The 16,316-nt window shown below is 38.8% G+C and overlaps 1 protein-coding gene across 1 annotated transcript in view; it reads right to left on the bottom strand.

The window, feature by feature from the left end:
* Positions 1-6,682: 6,682 nt before the first annotated feature.
* LOC104619972 (deuterosome protein 1-like) overlaps positions 6,683-16,316 on the bottom strand; it is a gene marked incomplete at its 5' end in the record, with an annotated part of 16,539 nt that continues 6,905 nt past the window's right edge. The window contains 2 exons of the mRNA XM_010286035.1: positions 6,683-6,853; positions 13,995-14,295. Of these exons, the coding sequence (XP_010284337.1) occupies positions 6,683-6,853; positions 13,995-14,295 (472 nt within the window). The remainder of the gene's footprint in view (positions 6,854-13,994; positions 14,296-16,316) is intronic.

The raw sequence follows: 16,316 nt of genomic DNA, 5'->3' as shown, positions 1-16,316 counted from the left end.
TAAGGCACTTGGTAAGCATTAACCTTCAGAAGACTTTGGGGAGAGAATTTGAGAACTCTTGACTGCTGCTTAAATACAGGCCAAGCGAGGAAGCATGTGATGCTACAGTGCACTGAAGCGTGGCAGGAAATATTTCTGAAAGTCAAAGTGCTGAAAGTCAAAGACCCCTCGAATCCTTACTGCACGTGCTGCCTTTCGTCACGGGGACAGTCCCAGTGAAGTCAACAGGACTGTTCGTACCCGTGCCTTGCTCCCTGCATTGACCTCGTGTATTCTTCCGCTGCAGAACGCTGCCACCAGCCAAAGTTGTGCTGCAAAAAAAATAATGTAGGCAAGCAAATGCAATTCCCTGCAGGAGACTTTGCCCTCAGGCATGTCTTCCCAAAGTGGGGTGAGTCTATGGCCAGTTGCAAACTAACCCAGTTCAGAATGAGATGGATACCCCATGGTGCTGGGATGGCCACAGCTAGTGAAGCTTGCTGTGCCACCGCTGTTGGTAGTTCCTGGAATTTAACTGGCCCTGCAGACTAAGGTGATATTGAAATATAAAATTTGCTAAAAACTAAAAGGAAGAGTTTGGATGAACTGTTGGGTTGGCTTTTTCCCCCTGCCAACTTGCAGCATAGTTGGGATATATGCACAACAAACTACACAAAGATGGTCATCGTGGTACGCCCAGAAGAGCGTTAACCTACCAAGTGGCAGCAGGAAGGCTGCTGTGGAACCCCCGTGCTCACCAAGCCGTGCACCGAGGCTGAAAATTGTCTGTGCCTTGGTACTGAGAACTGCTTCCTTCAACTGGAGAGCTCTGAAACGATGCATCTGTAGAAGTAATTGCTTAGTCTGTGTTATCTCCCAGCTGTTTCTGTCCTCCCAGGCACCAAATCCTTTTTGTCCTATTTTTATTGTATCCTCAGTCAGGGGTGGCCACGATGGAGCTCTCATAGTTTGCCCTTTCTTGAAAGGAGATGTTCAGCTTAAATCAAATTTGTGCCTGAGGAAGCGAAAAAAACTGTGTAGTTTAAGTATGTGTGTTCTGCAGGGTACTTGGTGTCTTGGGCATCTAGAAAAGCAGCAAACTTTACGCTAACGTCTTCCATAGATTCCTCTTCCTCATCTTCATCTTCCATAGATTCTTAACTGAGGGTTTCCTATCCCTGCTTGTTGTGTGACACTTTCTGATGGCTCTGACAAAGTCCCCGTGACTTTCCCATCTCTGAGGAGCAGATTTATTTCAGTCCGTTCCACCTGCAGAACTTTTTTATCAGCCCGAGCAATAACTTTAGAATTTGGAAAGCCTTCCCCGGAACTCTTCAGTGTCATTACATGAGGTTTTTCTCTCTTAATTTTCTGCAAGAATTGGGTCTGTGACATATAAGAGCAATTAACTGGCTGGTAACAGCTAAATAGGTAAAAGGTCAGTCGGGTTAGATAATATTTAAGATTACTTCTTTAATGAGATGTTTAATTTCTGCTGCTTTTTCTTGTGCCCTCCCGTTGTCCCTTCTCATCTGCAAATTCTTCAGGTTATAATAATCACCTTTTTGGAGTCAAATGTTTATTAATATGAACCTAATAAGAGACACGGTGTATTTAAATTCCCTGAAATGTGCAATTTTGCTGAGTGCTAATTGAAAGTAGTGTTACATATTCTGAATTGTTCCTTATGCAGAAGCTAGAATTGATTTCACAGTTTGAATCTTAAAAAAAAATAAATTCTCTAGTAAACAATGAAGTTGGATTCTGACCTTTTCTACCAAATTCACTAGTATCAGATGTGAGAATGTGCATTTGGAGAAATGGTATGAAGCCTCTGTAGACAGAAAGTGTCAAAAATCACTGGGAAATAATCAGAAAGTGAATTAATGGCAGTTGCCCAAATGTCAACTCCTGTGAACGTCTCAGCCGAAGGTGTAACTGTGTCTCTGTTTTTTTAACCATATGTATTACTCCAAGTGACAGTTGCCTTCAAAAATGTTTTAGAAATAGGGTTTCAAACCTTTTCCCAGCATACAGTAGCTTGTGGGCAAAATTGAATGATTTATTACAAGCATTTTATCAGAAAACTCATGCTGAGATACTTCAGCAGTGTCTTATGATATAGTTTCCAAGAGTGCTCATTAGCAGGTGAAGTCATTAAAAACTTGCCATTGCCTTCTGATCAGTTATAGAAACAATTTCTAAAAAACTTATTTTCAAAGCATAAATCAAATCTGAAATACTTAAAGATCAAGGTTTGAATGGAGTTTTATAAAAGTCTTCGAAATGCTAAGAAAATAAAGGCATCATGTCAAGTGTTCTCGCAATGGGTAAATGCCCCTCTGTGTTACACGTGGCCCCAGCTCCCCAGAACCACGTGAGAGCAGCCAGTGACACTGCTCATGGTCTGATGGAAGAACTACACATATTTTCAGAACTCGGAGAAAGTGGCTTTTGGTCTTTTGTTTCAATCCATCGACAAGAAAATGTTTTCTTCTTCACATCCTGATGTTCAGGAAACAGCACATTTAAATCATGCAGCAGGGAAAAGCACTGTCCTTTTTTCAGACTTATGCTCAGTGCCCGAATGGTACCTGTACAGGTTTGAACACTCCTGAGCTCTGGAAGATGTGAACTAGAGCCTGCACTTTGATTCTCTGTTTTGGACCTGAGTCACAGAGATGTTTCTTACCAGGAGAAGTTTCTTACAAGGACAGCTAGTCCCAGTTCGCACTCTGTGCCCCAGCAAAGCGAAGTCCTGGCATCCACGTTCCAGCCGAGCATCTTCATCTTCACTACAGATGGAGCTGTTAGCTGACGTCTTCTGTGCACTTCTGCTTCAACCAAAAAAATTCCTGTTGTGCTTACGTGGGATACCGAGGACCAGGACTTCTGTAGCATTTCCTGCTCCATCTGGGTCTGTACAAGGGTTCACGTCAAGTAAAGTAAATCCTACATCTGCCGCAGGAAATTCAGTGATGGGATCATTTAGGACTGTTCTTTGCACGCAGACATGTTCTTGTAAGGTAACTGGGTAAACACATTCTTGGTAAATCTTGTTCAAAGCGCCTAGCAGTTTGGCCAGGAGTAGATTAGAGGAACAAACTGATGGGTTTGTTGGTTTAGGAAGAGAGTGGAGTGGTGTGTATCAGTGGTTAGGGGCATTGCTCAATCCACTAGTGGAAATTTAGAGGCAGTACATTAAATTACAGCCTATTTATGTATTTGAGAGTGTCTATGCGATTAAATAGTAACTCAGGCACAGTGGACTTTGATACCTGAACCCTACAGTAACGAAAAAACAACACAGTTCCCACACTGGTTTGGCCAATTCAGACAAGCTCTGCTATGAGCAATCTATAATGTAGCATTTTCTCAGCAGACTGCTATGTCTGAGAAGAAAAAAAATCTTCCCTAGCACAAGGCAGTTGATGTAAAATCTAGTGGTTTGTTATTTTGATTAGAATTAAATGGAGAAAAAAAATGAATGTGAATGATGTAATTGGCTGCTGTAGGTTGTAAAGCCAGATGGGAACGTAATCCCACCATCCATACGAATCAGGGTGAGGACCTTCCCCCAGTGCCCTCTGCCTCCTTCCAGCTCTTCGGTCTCTGGGAGGTACACAGGCAGAAAGTAGCAGGACTGAATGGAGCTCAGCATGTACCTGAGCTGGCTGTGTAAATAAAACTTTGATGACTGGTATGACATACCACAGATGTACAGTCACCCGAGGCTCATCTCGTTAGATGGTCTCTGTTGATGACTTCTTTCTCATCCCCACTGGTGGTGTTCAGAGTACCTGCTGTCTCTCTAACAGTTCTTATCGGCCTAAACTTCCCACAGAAAAAAAAAAAGACAGTAAAAAAGGGTAGGGAGAAAATGCACTAAATACCCAACTTTCACGTGAACCACTTTCAAACGTTTCTGTTCAGTTACTGTTGTTTCACCGACAGCCCCATGAGAGTAAATTTTGGGAAGTGAATTGGACAGCAATGGTCTGGCAGCTTTTTTACCATCAACTATTTCAAAATTATATCTCGATGAAACACGTTGGCAACTGTGAGGACATGACCTCTGGTTTTCTGCCAGTGAAAAAAGCTGGTGGCAGCCTGAACCATTGTTCTTTTTATTTAAAACAAGTCTTTGAACTGGGAGCCAAAAAAATGCTTTTACTAAAAAGCTTTGAAAAATCATAAAAGTAGTCCAGCAGCTTACAAGAATTTTCCATTGCCCAGCTATTCACAAAGTAGAATAGAATCTTTTTTGTATGTTTTGGGTAATCCATAGCTCCCAAACATTGCACCTTGTCCTGTCAAATGAACTTATGATTAATAATTCATTTTTTTCATTTTTATTGGTGCTTTCAGACATCTATAGCCTTGGACCCTTCTGATTATTCATTTTTTGACAATATACATACATTTCCGATCCCTGTTCATAAGGTATACAATTTCTCAGTCTTTATTACTTCTGCTGTCCATCATTCTTTAAAAAGTTATCCAAACCACTTGAAATGTGATACATGTACAAACTATTTTTGGCAGGATAACATCAGGGATATGTATTTTTCTTTAGAAACCTCTCACCAGTTCAATCAAGTTTCTACCTTTTAATACAACTAAAGTATTCAGAACCAGCAGTATGGGTCTGGCTGTGCTCTGGCAGTGACGGGCTCTTGTTTAAATCAGGGGATTGTCAGATGAGGAACTTGTGCTGATTTTGGCTAACAAGAGAAGGGTGACCTTTCAGGTAAGTATGTGTTAATAAAATGACACTTTGATCCATACTGTCTCAGCACATTTGTGGCATAATCTGCTCTGAGAAGGAAATAACAGTAAACAAGTAGGCTGTTCAGATATGGGTACTTTGCAGTTTTCAGTGCTTTTCACGGGGAGTTTATTATATGGCGTTACACAAAAGCCAGGCTGAATCTAACTCTGTTATTATTAGTAAGTTGGCTGGATCTTAAAAAGCTTTAGGAAAAAAATCTTACTAATTTTCTGATAATTTCATTCATTCATTCATTCATTCTATATCATCACACAGATCTGTATCATGAGAGGGATCCTCAGACCTGCACTGGACTCAGGCACGTAACATCTCTTTGAAGAACAGGAGCACGCTGTCTTGTTGTATGTCTAAATCTTGCAGTGGCAAAAGAACTCAGCTAACTGGTGAATATCCCTTTTTTTTTTTCTCTTGCCCTTCTGAAAGACAACATTTTGCCATCTCTCTGCTTCTACAGATCTTCCCCCAGCTTAAAAATCAGCTTCAATTCCAGAGGGTCCTAAGTTTTTTCATTAGTTCTTTTAAAACTCCCAGATGCATCTCCGCTTAAGTTGAGGAGCATATATATTTAGTTTGTTCAGATGTCCTTCCATCATCTTTTTATTCGGTCCTCGTTCCTCCAGCTGAATCTAGTAATTTTCCTGAATTTTCCTGTAAAAGGTTCTTTGATGTCCTCATTTTCATTACTCATTTTATTGCAAACTGAGCCAAACTGGTATTTAAAATCTTGGTACTTTGTGTAAGTGTGATGTAGTGTATTTTGTCTAGTGGAAATACAACCCAAAAACAATTTACATTTTTACTGTGGTCTTGAATATTAATGAGACTTCTTTCATTCACAAACTGGAGCTGTTTGACAGTCTGGTATTATTTTTATCCAGATTTTTCCAGGAAGTTGGCAACAGTATATGCTGGAAAGCAGTTCTTCAGTATCTTTCACTGAAATTGGTGGTTCATCAACACTGTCTGTAATTTCTGTTTCGCTTGCACAGCAATAGAATTCAGTATGAATTGCAAATAAAAGGAATCTCAACATTATGCAGTTTTTGGCCCATGAAGTTGAATTAACTGCTCAGTTTTATAATGTTTTCCTATGCTGTAGAAAAAAATAAAGAACTTAGGCCCTTACCTAAGACTGATCGCAAGTTGTCTGAAGTTAAAGGCTTTTTTCCCTATTCCAATGTAGTAAACAATGAGCCAGCATAGTATCAAAACATCAATAGCAAAACAGGTACTTTTGAAGACAGGATTTAAAAGTTGTAAAGTATTAATGTAAAGCATGTAAAGAGATCAGGCTCTGCCCCAGGTGGAGTTTACAGGTCTGGTAAAAGGGGCAATATGGGTGGCTTCAAAATACGTGCTGCGTCTATCCATGTTCCCCTCACAGATCTGCATGGCTTAGAGCGTAAGAAAGAGCGAGCTCAAACTTCTCATTTCAAGAGTCCCAAAGGCTATTTTCTATAGCCAAGAATAACCAGAGCATAGATAAGCTCTTTATGCTAGGAGCTATGACATGACTAAAGGCCCCTATTATTCTTGTTCTCTGCAATCTAGCGAATATCTCTTGGCTGATTATATTTTCAAGAGAATAATTCCACTTATTAGCCCTCTGTACATCACAGAACTGAAAGTATCCTACTTAATTTACAGTTCTGCAACAAGGTCTCTGCTGCACACAATTTATCTATGCAAAACCAACCTGTATATGTTAGAATATACTTAGAGTATGATATTTTGTAGTATAGTCAAGTTACAATATACCATAGGATAATGATTATCTCATTGAAATCTTGGTGTTAAAAATACATGCTATTGGCACTATGCCTAAATACATTAAGCAGCTAGTTGCAGGTTTTAGTTCTAAGAAACTCATGAGTGATTACTTGGTTTTATTTTCTTAATTGTGTAACTGGCTTAAGTATGCCTGCTTTGCTGTATCCTGGCATATTTTTTTAGGGTATTTTCCGAATGTCTTTGCAGTTCTTCAAGGTGCGAATTTAAACGTTCTTCAAACTCTCTTGTGTGTTTCTCTTCCTCTTGAAGGAACTTTTCTGCTGTTGCAAGGAAGGACATCTCAGGGGGAGACTGAGCAATGAATAGAAAATCATGGTTAGTAAAAAACAGCAAGTACTACAACATGTTTACATTATCAAATTTTAGATTTGAAAAAATCCTAACCTACAGCAGCTAATAATGCTGTAACGCTTTATATCTTTCCAAGTAAACATGAATTTGGGCATACATTAAAGGCATTCAGCTGTGTTGTGGTTTAGCCCCAGCCGGCAACTAGGCACCAGGCAGCCGCTTGCTCTCCCCGGCCCCCAAGGTGGGATGGGGGAGTGAATTGGAAAAAAAAAACTTTGTGGTTTGAGATAAAAACAGTTTAATAGGACAGAAAAGAAAGAGGAAATAACAATAATAATGAAGGAATATACAAAAACAAGTGATGCACAACACAAAATTGCTCACCACCCAGTGATCTATAGCCCAAACCTGAGCAGTGATTCCCGCTCTCCAGCCAACTCCAGTTCATGTACCGAGTGTGATGTTATCTCGTAGGGAATATCCCTTTGGCCAGTCTGGGTCAGCTGTCCTGGCTGTGCCCCCTCCCAGCTTCTTGTACACCCCCCAGCCAGCAGAGCATGGGGAGCTGAAAAGTCCTTGACTGAGTGTAAGCACTGCTCAGCAACAACAAATATTTCAGTGTGTTATCACATTATTCTCATGCTAAATCCAAACCACAGCACTACACCAGCTATCAGGAAGGTCAAACCAGGACAAGGTGCCTAAATGACATAATGTGAACATGGTATTTGAATACCTGTGATATTCACAGCATTAGGATGTAGATTTGCCATTAAAATTTTAAATATCCCATTAGACAGAATTAAGCTGCTTCAGAACCTCCAAAATCTTTGGATTAACTAAAGGTTATGCTCGTCACCTGTATAAATTCGACCAGGACAGAGGACAATAGTCTGATTTTTGGAATTAGAGACTATAACTAGTATTGGGTACTGCTGATTGCCTCCTGTAATTTTAGCTCTCTGCTTCTGTGATGTGATGCTTTCTGAGGAAAGGAAGAAAACCTATGCTGATTTCAGTACTATCAACTTCAAGTCCTGATGCTCTGGAGAATGTATTAAATTTTATTCCCTGCAAGTAGTGCACTGAAAAATCTTTTTTCCATTTAATGAGCATTTAGTAGACTGAAACATAAACCATACCAAAATCAGTCTTAAAATGGTTGTAATGGGGTGCAGAGTTGTATAAAGCAAAGGACATAAGTGAATCTTTGCTGGAACAAGTTCTAAATTTTTAAGCAGCAATTTTTGTTAATTCTTTTTGCTAGTACTTAAGATGCATTCATTGCAATGTCTTTATCAAAAGAAATATGAAATAATTTTTATTTCCCTAAAGATACTACGCTTGTTTAAATAAATTCGATGTTTATTTGTATAGATAAATACAATTTTATGACATGAATTTTTAACAGTTGACTGGGAAAAAACTGAGTATAGGAGCTGTAATACTGAGTAAGAGAAAGATAATTTTCTGTCTTTATATGATCATATATCAAGCAAGATGATTGACATTTATTATCTTAATTATATCACATATTAAATACTTTTAATAACTGATTGAGTTAGTAGTTTATAATCTCTGGTTTTGTTTTTCCTAGAATGTAAAAAGGAGAGTTTATCTGTCAGCACATCAAATAGGAATGGCTTCAAATGATTTAAATATTCAAATGTTTTGTGGAACAGGTCAATTCTATTACACCTGTCAATTTTTATTCTAGGGTATCAGAATGGGGTATTCCCTATTTCCATGGCAACTAGAAACAGTCTTTGCTTTCAGCCTGGTTTAAAACTGCCCCTTAGAAGCTTTTCAGGCTGAAAGATACTGCCTAGAGAAATGCTTTAAAGCACTATTCTATTCAAACTCTTTGCAGCAAACCTTGGGATGAAATTTAGAGATTTCCTATAGGAAACTCCTTTTCTTTTCAAAGTACAGCAAGTAAGCGATAGCTGGAAATAAATTATGAATGTAATACCACCCTTCTAGAGTTAGACAGCCTTTCTGATGTATAGGGCTCCTAAAATGAAATTCACAGATAAAGCAGAATCTTCCTTTTCTCAGTCCCTCCAAATTAGCGTTTTAACAGGGCAGGGAAGAAAAAGTGACTTAATTTGCTGCACAGGAATAAGGAACCCAAAGGTATTGAATCACTTTGTGCCACAACACACTTCTATCAACCCTTGCACTAGCAGAGACAAGAAAGAATGTTAATCTTCTGATGTTTGAGAAACTCTGGAAGGAGATCACCTGCCTTCTGGGTTTCCTCATAAACACATGCATGATTTCTCATCCATAAGCAATCGTCATTGTTTTTATTTGAAGGGTTGTTCTTGAGATTTTGAATGCCATGGCTACATGTATTTTTATTCCTTCATGGGCGAGGTCACAAATATATCTCCTTGTGACATTTGGATTGAAATGGCAGTACTATTTTGAAGTATTTGAAGAAGGCTTTTGTATTATGAAGAAGACATTGGATTTGGAGGCTTTACTTAAAGAATCACGATGCGTTTTGCTTACTGAATACCAGCTCTGAAATCACTGAGTCGATACTGAGCAAATAGAATACTTCCAGTGAGAAGCATAAGAAACTATGCAACTGTGAATCTGAAACATTAATTTAATGGGTGTCATCACCTAGAGAAAAAAAGTCATGTTGGACTTTTCCATACAGGCAGCAGATTTACATGAGTGCTAGTCTTCAGAAATGTTATATCAGGTTATGAGAGATTCTCAGAGATTCATTATAACAATGTTTACAGTTGCTGACTTGTCATTAGAAACATATTGGCCTCATGATCATAGAATCATAGAATCATGGAATATGGAATAGTTTTTGTTGGAAGGGACCTTTTAAGGTCATCTAGTCCAACCCCCCTGCAACGAGCAGCGACATCTTCAACTCAAGCAGGTTGCTCAGAGCCTCATCCAATCTGACCTTGAATGTTTCCAGGGATGGGGAATCTACCACCTCTCTGGGCAACCTGTGCCAGTGTTTCACCACCCTCATTGTGAAAAATTTCTTCCTTAGGTCTAGTCTAAATCTACTCTCTTTTAGTTTAAAACCATTATGCCTTCTTCCTAAAATGCTACTGTCCTTTGCTTCAATTGGTACTTACATTGATGTTTGTTCTTGAAATACACTGTAAACTCCAAATGAGACATTTCTGAATTTCCTCAGAGTTGAAAGAAGCATATTTATCACTCAGAATAAGCAGGTCGTGGTTCCCTACAGCTCCTTACCTGAGGGTCAGACATCACTGACTATCATTTTAGATAGGTCCCTAATGCACTGGTTTTTACACACTTTGAGAGAAGGTTGTATCTAAACAGGTCTGAAAGGCAACATTTCTTGTTAGCAACTAAGCTTTGCTTTCGAAGCCTCTGGTCTATTCTTTCACTATGTTCTTTATTGTCTTTACTTTCAGTGCCTGAGAAAGAAAAAACATAAAGAAAATGCTTTAATCCATGTCTCAGATGGGATTCATGGTCCTTAGTTTTTAATTTCTTTTCTTCAGATAACACTTCTTTTATGTCTTTCAGTTTTTCTAACTGGAGCTGGACAGAAATGGATGCGCTGATAAGCTTTTAACCTAACTTATTTGGGTAGTTAGGCAACAAGGACTGGACTTTTTAATTTCTACAGTCTCAGCTGATCCCCTATTTTTTGGCTGTAGACCAGTAATGAGAATCACCTTTTTGTCTCATCATTTGCTGTACATGATAAGTGCAGCTGATAGAGATGCATATTTTCATATATGAAAGTATGTCTTCTTATTAAGCAAGAACTACCAAGGTGCTTGTGAATTAACTCAGGATTGCTGGCGAGAAGCACTCCAGGAAGCTAGGTCTCTTCTCTCTCACAGAGTGCCTAATTAACTTGCCTAGAGTTAATCTCTCTCTTGCCCCATGAATTGTCCCAGCATTCTTGGATGCACCTTCAGCAGGGCAGCAAGGAAGCTTTAACACTTGGGATATTCTAACATTTAGTGGTCAAATAATGAGTGGTCAAATCCCAGAGTGTTAAAGTCTGCTCATGTTTAGCCTCTTTACTTTCCAGGAAAGTTCTTGTAACACTAAGACTAGAAATTGGCCTGGCTAATTTTAGTGTCACTGTGATTAAATTTGGGAGCTTTTGGGGGTAGTGTCCTCTAACCCTACACTGCAATACATTTTAGGCGGCAGGTACAGATGCCTGTCTTCAACATATATGAAAATCAAAATTGAGATGCCTAGGAAATTTCCAAGCCACATAGGAAGGTTTTTAGGAGGGCCTAAGTACCTAACCAGCTAGTTAATAGCAATACCTAAGAGCGGGAGGCATGGACCACAGCATGCCTCAGGGTAGGATCCAGACTGTCAAAATCATTCCTAATAATGCTCAGTGGTAGAATTTCCACAACTTTCCATTGCAATCTATTTATTTCTCATATTTAATGTTAGAAAGTTTACTGATGTTTAATTTAAATTTTCCTTGCTACAGCTTAAGTCTTTCTTGTCTTTCCCACTCTTGAAAGCAAGAACAGACAATGTCTGTCAGTCATTAAAGAGTTGAAGATCCGGATCAGGAAGCACAATGTACATAATTGCTTGCTCCAGCTGAAATGGAGAAACTGTATAGAAATGGACTATTCTGAAGCAGCAAATAATTGGTTTTGTATGTATTTTACAAATTGGCTATTGTATGTATGTATGTATTTTCTGTGGGAAAGATTAAACTTGAAGCTGGACATTGGGCTGTTCCACGGAATAGTCTTCTCAGAGATTGGGAATGGATCAGGCAACTATTTTCTGAAGTTGTTCATTCCAGAAAGAGAGCGCACCACAAAGTACTGTTCAGAGAAAGGGTACTTCCTAGATTTGGAAAGCCTTAAAACAAGAATTTTTGGGGTTATGGGAATTTCCAGTGAATCCCAGCTGAGCTTTCTAGTTTACTCTAAGGCAGGAGCGACTTCCTCCACACATGTGACTGCTAAGTAGGAACGTGAAAGGATGGAGGTTTCAGTGGAACATATACTATACTTGTCTGAAGAGTCTCTACTGGGAGGAGAGATGTCTTTGTCTGAAACCCTACAGACTGTTTTGTCTCTTCCCTAAATACTGACAGAGTAATTTTGGTAGGTATCAGGTCATCACCTGCAATTCTGATGTTTTCAGTTGTTCCTACAAATATTCTTCAGTAAAATAGTCCCTTATAACATCTTCAGAAGTTCTGAACATACTGGAGATTTCACTTTAGGTGAAACATCATTCTTGAAAACTCTGTCCAAGAACTCTGGTTTACAACATATTGTATGTTTTTTCCCTCTTCTTGATGCAATGGCTTTCCATTTGAACACAGAGCTCCAGAGTAACAGACTGCTGAACAATCTCTGCACTAAAGCTGTGGTATCTAATGTCGGTCGGTCTGAGTGATTATTTAATTTTGGTGATCTTCTGAACTTGTACCTGCTTCAGTGCCACTGATTTGGACTTGGACACTGTATGAGAAATATCCCTTGCTTAATAGTTTCATTATGTATGTCGCCCACACACCGGCTGGAATGTGTTTTCATTATAATCTAGTCAACTGTCTTGGCATTGACCCTGTCCTGAGTGCCAGCTGGGAAATAGTTTCCCCGCAGCTTGCAAAAGTGTCTCAAAATGGACATTTTCCCTGGGCTGCCTGGAAGTAGAAGCTTTGCGGTCTGGTGTCTGTGTCTGACACTTCTGACAGAAGAGAGGAGGAGAATTGGTGTCTCTCAGGCTCTCCTGAAAAAGCCCAAACAATTCTTTTCATGATTAGCAGTTTACAGAGGAAAACCCTCAACCCATGAGAAGCCAAAAGCCATTTACTTAATATTCCTGTGAAGCATAAGGACATAAAAATGGAAGTGAAGTCAAACATCCCGGACTATGTGGTTCTCACTGTTCTCTGACTACTGGGGCACAGCTGCCAGAACAACAGTCAGTGAAGGGCTGCACTGCAATCCCAGCTTCCCAGGCAGGCCACCACTACAGAGCTCCTTTATCAACAGTGAGATTCTGGACTATGAAGACAGTCTTCCAGCAGCCATGTCTCTGATAGGGAAGGATGTGCACCCATTTCTGAAGTGGACAGCAGTACTGGGGTACGACCACCACAAACTGCTTGAAGATGATTGTTGGTGTCATGATACCTCTTCTCTCCTACTTAAGGTGATGAGTGGCAAGAAAGTTGCTTACTGGTTCCCCCCAGTAAATGCTGCAGCCTTCCCTCTTCTCTCTCTACAGGCCCAGCCACACACCTGCAGTTCAGGGTCCCCTGGGTACAAAGATGCACGTATCACAGCTGGACAGAGAGATGGCTACAGCCCGTTCCTCACTAATCTGTTAGTTCCATTATTTAATGATGGTGTGGTTGCATGATTTGAGGTCTGGAAAATAAGTGCTGAGTTTTTAAGTGGAAAAAAATGGTGGCCTGTAGTGGAGGCCTAAGGAAGAATACAAGATACTAAGGAAGAGGATAAAGCTCAAATTTAAAGGGAGATCTAAAGTCAAAGAATTATGGAAAGTTTTTCCTAAGAAGTTGCCCTAGGCAAAGTGGGGTTTATCCCACTTGCCATGGAGGTTGGTAATCTCCAGCCTATGAGAACTGAAGGGAAGAATGCTGCACTATTACTCTTTCATTTTAAGAAAAATAAGGATTACAGCAGTTATCATTTCTGTTCCTTTTCAAATACAATAGCTAACACATAGAAAATAGTTGCTGCAGTTCCTCTAATTTCATCCACCAACGGAATGCTGTAGAAATTTTTCTAACAGCACTTAAGGCAGTATGTTTGCAGGCATTATGGAAATACACTTAAAGCAGAGTGCCCTTACAGAAGGCAATACAAAGCAGAGTGACCCAATATAGAAGGCAATGAGCTAAAATGTAGAAATCTCTCTCAGTCACATAATGGCAGGTAATTATCACCATTGTTATTAGTGCAGAGGTATGGCCCAATAGGGGATGTTTAATCTCCAGAAAAACTGCATTTATGTTAGGATAAGGTATTTTCATTTTTGCTGGGCTGGCACTGTATAAATAATAACAACAGGAGTGATGTTGGCTCCTCCAAGGCTGTATTTGGTCCACAGATGGATCTCTGAGAATATATGTTTCAGGAAAAGAGTTACTTACTGATAATTTGATTTCTTCTGCACTGTAAGCAGGGCTCAGTAAGCTGGCTGTTCCGCCCTTTTCAGGAAACGGCCCACCAAAGCCCAACGGATACCCCGTTGGTGGTGATGGAGATTTATAATCTATTTTCTCTTCATGGCCTCTGTGAAGTGTATGAGAAGATAAAGTGCTGTCACTTTTTGAACCAGTGATATTGCCTTGGCCATATAAAGCAGGACTACAGTTTCTGTGGTATCCACTGGCTGTGAACATAGCAGTCTGTTGATGTTCCATTTCCCATGCATCTTTCTTTTGGAAAGTTCTAAAAGAGAAAAAAAAAAGTCAAAGTATGAAAACCAATTAACTCTAAGCTATCACAGCACAGCCAAGGTTTTTTTAACTTTATTTGTTTGTGCAATTCTGATTATTTAGCTGTTCAAACTGCTTCATGGGCATAAGATAAGCATTACCAAGTTGCAGCAATTTAGCAACTTTCCACATAAGTTACTGTAATGTCTGAGTGTGCATTCTCTGTCTGCTTCAGCCGTGACTTAAATCACACTAATTTAAACCCTTTCACTGTAGCCTGAGTAACCTTGCCATATAATTGTGGCAGGACAAGAGCTAAAACACAAACTTGCCTCAGGTACTGAAGATACCAACACGCCTTAAGTGTTTGTTACCCATCCTTTGCCAAAGGTTATCACCCCTTTAGCTTTTCAGTGGAAGAAGCTACGTAAGCACTCTTCAGACATCAAATCATAGAATAGTTTGGGTTGGAAGGCACCTTTAAAGGTCATCTAGTCCAACCCCCCTGCAATGAGCAGGGACATCTTCAACATGTCTCGGTAACTTAGCTTACAGTATGGTGGGAACTAGCGTGACACACAAATAGAGGAAATGAAATATGAAAGTATAAATGAGATGAGAAACAAAAGCTATTATGAGTGGTTGGATAATGAGTCGATTTTGATCTAATATCACCTTAAACAACTATGTTCAAATACCTAGAATTTAGAATAAATGCCCAAATAAGTTAAATAAAAAAATAGTACAGGAATCTTTGATCCAGCATTTTTACTGCAACACTAATTTTGCCACTGATTTAATGATAACACATTGGAAATTAATATCAGAAATAAAGAAATGTTTAAAATACACTTTTAAAAAAAATTGTACAATAACATGCTTTTGTAACAATAAGTGAGATCTTCACACTTACAAAGGAATTTTTAAGCATTTTATTGTCTTGTTCCATAGCTCTTGTATACCACTTACAGTGATCAGAATGGATGTGAAAGCATATATTTGTATTCATTTGTAGTTCTGTGAAGCAAAAACTATTATGGTTAACAGCAACTTAAAAAAAACAAGAAAGCTGTTTTCTTCCCATTCAAAATATCTTCTCTTCTTGACACTTAACTGAACAATTCTGAAACCATATTGATAATAGCAGAGAATTTTGAGACTAGCTTGCTCATATGTCTGGTGAATTAGACTAATTTTCAATTGCATCTTGTATTATATACCAAAATATGCAAAAAAATGTAAATTTTATTACATTTCTGTTACAATAGTTCTGACAGAGGTTAAAATTTCCATTCTACTAAGGTCTGTGCTTATGATAAAATTGAAATTTTAGACTCGGGAGGTAACTATTGTACTTAAACATGAGAGTTGTTTGAAAAGATCCTAACATTGCAAATATCCTAAAATACCTTACTAATTTGAAATGCACCTATAAAACCCCTTAAATATCAAGTTCTCTGCCACTAAAATATAGTTATTATAAATATTTAAGAGTATGCAGTGCTGTTCAGATCCAAGGAAAACAGTTGTGGGGTTTTTTTAACTAAAAAAGAATTTGCCAAGCACAGGGAAAGGACAGTGTTTTCTGCAGAAAGATCACACCATCATTTTCTAATCTTAATTTAAATATTTGGTGTTGGGAGAGAGTGGCTGTGCAGTCTTAATGGACCCTGCTTGTACATAGCTTTGAAACATGAAACTGAGTACTTCATTAATGGACTGTGCAGAACAACTCAGAGAACTAATGAAGAACATATTTTTCTCTGATTATAAAAGAAATAGTGATTAAGATACTCTGAATGCTACAAGAAGCAAATTATAAGCATGATGCTATATTATTATTACTATAATATTATTATTATACATTCTAACATAAAACTCTCTGAGAATATTCACCAAGCATTCCAGTTTTCTAAATTGCCTAAGATTGCCTTTTTGGAAGTAGAGTTTTCTCATTTCTTTCATGCTTTTCATTAAATAATTATACTCTGCTCTTTGGGTACAGGAGAATACCTTTTTTCTTTCACCCCCCCC

The sequence above is a fragment of the Phaethon lepturus genome, unplaced genomic scaffold, assembly GCF_000687285.1.
Source record: "Phaethon lepturus isolate BGI_N335 unplaced genomic scaffold, ASM68728v1 scaffold21054, whole genome shotgun sequence".
NCBI lineage: Eukaryota > Metazoa > Chordata > Aves > Phaethontiformes > Phaethontidae > Phaethon > Phaethon lepturus.
The sequence above is the reverse complement of the archived record's forward strand: the minus strand, read 5'-3'. Positions and strand labels throughout refer to the sequence as shown.